This window comes from Sinocyclocheilus anshuiensis, unplaced genomic scaffold (genome assembly GCF_001515605.1).
Source record: "Sinocyclocheilus anshuiensis isolate Anshui unplaced genomic scaffold, SAMN03320099.WGS_v1.1 scaffold385, whole genome shotgun sequence".
NCBI classification, from domain to species: Eukaryota; Metazoa; Chordata; class Actinopteri; order Cypriniformes; family Cyprinidae; genus Sinocyclocheilus; species Sinocyclocheilus anshuiensis.
The window spans coordinates 855787-860494 of record NW_015539876.1 but is presented as its reverse complement, the minus strand read 5'-3'; the positions used below and the strand labels follow the sequence as shown (position 1 = coordinate 860494).

General features: G+C 36.2%; 1 protein-coding gene across 5 annotated transcripts in view; it reads left to right on the top strand.

Moving 5' to 3' along the window:
- Positions 1-347: 347 nt before the first annotated feature.
- The window catches only part of zranb2 (zinc finger, RAN-binding domain containing 2), a 6712-nt gene continuing 2351 nt past the window's right edge, over positions 348-4708 (top strand). For 4 of the 5 annotated variants that reach the window (XM_016481855.1, XM_016481854.1, XM_016481853.1 and 1 more), the window contains exons 1-7: positions 421-674; positions 1216-1268; positions 1411-1519; positions 3419-3501; positions 3604-3680; positions 3828-3968; positions 4208-4338. In XM_016481855.1, the coding sequence (XP_016337341.1) occupies positions 619-674; positions 1216-1268; positions 1411-1519; positions 3419-3501; positions 3604-3680; positions 3828-3968; positions 4208-4338 (650 nt within the window). In that variant the 5' untranslated portion in view covers positions 421-618. The other variant, XM_016481851.1, reaches the window with a different exon arrangement.

Below are 4708 nucleotides of genomic sequence, written 5' to 3'. Positions count from 1 at the left end.
AGTCGTCGTTGTAGCCTAAGCCTAATTATCAGTCTTTAGTTTTATTTAGCATGTGCATACAGAGTAATATATCATTACTACTGTGTTGCTTGATACTGCATTTGGGCAAAATATTTTGTCTTATTTGTTATTATATTGACTTATTTTATTCTTTTTTGAGGCCTCTGAAAAATAAATGGCTCATAATGAAATGATGAGTGAGTAGGGTCTGTTTTCGTCATCTGTTTGAACTGTCACACGTAGTTCAGACAAACTGAATCCTTTAAGAAATTAATCTAATAAGACTTCGTTGCACGTATGTAATGATAACGAAGCTAGTACTAGTGGCTGAGGTTCAAAAACCTAGCGAGCCGCCTGTCTAGACAGCATCACTCGGCGTCTGGATTCCGCCTATCATGTGCGAAACTTACTTGGGTAGGGAACCAATTAGATCATGAGACGCGATCCGTGTGCCTTTCGATGTAGCAAACGTATCAAACGGATTCTTGCTCTTTCACACTCTGTAAAGTGTTGTTTTTGCCATACTTTTAGGATCAAACGCTAGTGTTGGTGTTATACTCATAAGCAGTTCTACCTTTCTCTGACGGATTTGTGGCGGGGGCACCTAAGAGGACGAACATGTCGGGAAAGAGTTTTCGCGTTAGCGACGGAGACTGGATTTGTCCCGATAAAAAGTAAGACTTGCTGTATAATGTTCTATTTAAAAGCCCAATAGTGCATATAAGAATATATTTGCATTACTTAGAAGTTGAACCTTTTGGGAAAATTAATGTTGGCTGATAGATCACACGCTTCTGTTAGCATAGCATTTGTTAGCTTTAGCACACGACTATCGTGTGTGAATGGGCCTGTAAAACGCGTTTTTTTTTTTTTTCATTTTCCTTAACAAAATTAAATGGTATATTCATTTTTTTCCACTGAAACACTGGTAATCACATTTTTTTAATTACATTCTCATAATTGTTAGGTTAAGCGATTATCTGGCAGCAGTTATGTGCACGAGTCTGCTAACTAACTTCATTAGTAACTTAGTTGCTATGCCTTGGGCAGTGTGAAATTTTTTTTTTATGTATTATAAATCTATTTCAGTGTGTGCACCACTGGAACGTCTCACTATTGTTTGAAAATATCAGGCCTGTTCTTTGTGTGCATTAATGTTGAATGATGCTTATAATATCTAGAGACCTAACCAGTTTTGTGTTTATAATATTTTAGGTGTGGAAATGTCAACTTTGCTAGAAGAACGAGTTGTAACAGATGTGGCAGGGGTAAGTGCATTATAATTGTTTGTATAATCATTATGTTTTGAATATTAGGGGTGTGTCACAAAAGGTGCATCAATACATACACCATGCTTACAGTACTTTATCATGATTAGTCTAAACTAATTAACCAATTTTCCTTAAACAGATAAAACAACTGAAGCAAAGATGATGAAAGCAGGGGGAACAGAGATTGGAAAGACCCTGGCTGAGAAGAGCAGAGGTCTCTTCAGTGCCAATGATTGGCAGTGCAAAACGTGGGTATTGCTATAACATGTCTTAATTACACTTTCACTGTCCATTATGAACACATTCATAATTATTAATATCTCAAGTATCTGTTGAGTTCAGTGTGAGGAAGTGAAATGTTTCAGCCATTCTTACCCTTCTACATTGACAACATTTCTTTTAAATTTGTTTCAGTGACGTTACTCATATTTGACTTCTCATTTGAACTTCAGCCTGCTTAATGGTGCAGAATATATGTACACAGTGTAATGATATTGTGGTTTTGATGGGCCCAGTCCTACAGAGATTAGCTCCATCCCTAATCCACACACACTAGAGAAATCGAACCAAATGCCATCTTCAAGTGCATCTGGGAAACTCGTACCTCTGCAGGTTCAGTCACATGGCACTTTTTGTTCCATTGACTTCCATTCGTAGACGTGAATGCTGGACACAGGAAACACAAGCTCATGCGAATTTCACTGTGTTCCAAAGTTCAAGTTTGGTGAACTCTGCCCTGCGAATTTGTATGATGTTAAGACATGAGCAATAGAAGACTGATACAATTTAAAGTTGAACACAAACTTTGAAGGTGACCTATTATGCCCCTTTTTATATCTTGTGACGTAATTTATGTCTTAAGGTAAATAAAATGAATCCACTGCTCAGAGGCCGGGAGTTTAAGGAGACTCTTATGTTCATTATTACAGCCAACAACAGAACATAACGTTTACTTAGCTGAGACATATCACTAGCTGCTCTAGTGATGATATAAACATGGCAGACTGTGTGCGGCTCACTCAGGGATCTATGCTAATAGGGCAGATCATCACCAATCATGGGCAGGGCTCCCCCTACTCGAAGAGTAGGGTAAATATGCAACCGCTCATTTATGGGGATTATAAAAAAGGAGTGGGTGTATTTTTACCATTAAAATCTGGTTGTTTACACACTGTGGATACACATCTGTGTTCAAACACATCATAAAAGTGAATTTGCATTATAGGTCCCCTTTAAATCTGCAGGATTGCAGTAAAATGGAGTAGAGTTTTTACATTTTGGATGTATTATATATTGAATTCTTTTTAAAAAGACACAGTTGAGTGTGACGTCATATTACAACCGTTGCAGCATCTGTCGAAATTTTGCGTGCTCAGTCTAGTGTGACCGCAGCTTGAGTCAAGTGTTCCTTGTAACGAATTCTCACATTAAATTTGTTACATAAAGCAAACTGTGAAAGTTGAGTAATTACATTTTTACACCATTGGTTCTTTACAGGCTCACTTTATATTTGGATTACAGTTAGATTCTGTATTATATATGAGTGTTTTCAGCATGTTTCAAATCGACACGTCCTTTCTGACATCACAACTTGACAACTTGCGTATCATCTAGAATTCCAAGTTTCCCACTTGTAAAAACAACTTCACTTTGCCATTAATTTGCTTGGAACTAATAATTACGATATTTCTAGCTCCACTCAAAGGGCACAGAAGTCTTCAGGATTACTAGAAAATTGCAACCATATTTGCAACTAAACTCTGCAGGACAGTGACCATCCAGAACCGGAATTGCATTTTACTGGCTTACATTCACCAATCCATCCAACCCATATTGGACTATAAGCTAGTTAAGACAAGAATATATACAATACATTTTTTCATATTTTCCTGAGGCTGATCACCCCATTTCTTGTTTAGTTCCGAAAGAACATCCAAACTAAAGGCCGATTTTTGTTTGCTGCTCAATAGTTCAGACCTTTGTAATTAGACTTGTTTTTAAACTAAATTTCAATACCGTGATAATACCGCATACCGTGATAAAAGCATTAGCAATTAATCGCAACATAAAAATTTGATACTGGCATATCCCTACTTGTAATATACCAATGTCATTAATATCTGAACTTGTTCTTGCTTTAAATCTAGATGTGGCAATGTAAACTGGGCCAGAAGATCAGAGTGCAACATGTGTAACACTCCTAAATATGCCAAACTGGAGGAAAGGACAGGTGTATATATATTTTTTTTTATTTTATTTTTTTTATTGCAGATTGACTGCAAAGTTATGAATTTTTAGTTAATGTCATATTATGGATGAATGTCTCTAACAGGATATGGTGGAGGGTTCAATGAGAGAGAGAATTTAGTCTACAATGAGCGAGAGGAGTCTGATGGCGAGTACGATGAAGTCAGTGGGGATTTTTTTTTTTTTTTCAGTGCACACAAATGACAGTTCTTGATATTAAGATGAAGATCAGATTTATTCAATTTGTATAGCACTTTTCACAATACATACAGATAACCTTGAATTTTAAAAATTATGTCTTATGGACAGTTTGGGCGCATAAAAAAGAAGTATCGTGGAAAAAGCAAGAAGGACACTGAAAAAAAAGAGGAACCAAAAAAAAATAATAATGATGATGATGATGACGACGACGATGATGAAGATGGAGACCTTTCAAAATACAAACTTGATGTAAGAGATTATATTCTCTAGTTTTGTGTTAGTGGTCCTACAATTTGTTGCTGTTTGAAATGAATTTTATTAGCTAAAGTAACAATGCTGTCGATTGTAAATTGATTGCAACAGTCAGTCATAAAGATCGGATATGAAAAATTAATTGTAATAGGGTGCAGTGTGAACAAATCCTTCGAGCTTCTGCAGATAATTGAACTTATCACAGTTTTTGGTGTCTTTGTTCTTTATGCTATTAGGATGATGATGAGGATGATGCAGATTTGTCCAAGTACGATTTGGATGCTAGTGAGGAGAAGAAAGGGAGTCGCTCCGGCTCCTCACGGTCATCATCTTGCTCGTCCAGTTCAAGTTCCCGGTCTAGGTCCAGGTAAAAGGGTACAGGTCAAGGGTAACTCCAGGCAAATGTCAGTATCAGCTCAAATCGTTTTAATGTTGAATTTTTTTTATCTTTGCCTCCTTTAGTGTTTTTAAAAATATTTTGTCTTTTTCCAATTGCCTTTTGATTGACAGTATAAAACGTGATGTTCTTTAATGAAAGTGATCATGTCAATTCATTGTTGTTCCATTCAGAAGTAATTCATGCCATCAACACAACTTGAAAGTGTTTTAAAGCCTTTTAAAAGGCCTAAGCTGATCTTTTTAACACTTATCGTTTGATAATCAATTTTCTTGGGTTTTCATCAGTGGGTCTTTAACTTTATTGGAAAAAATTTGTGGTGTGTTTTTTTTTTTGTTTG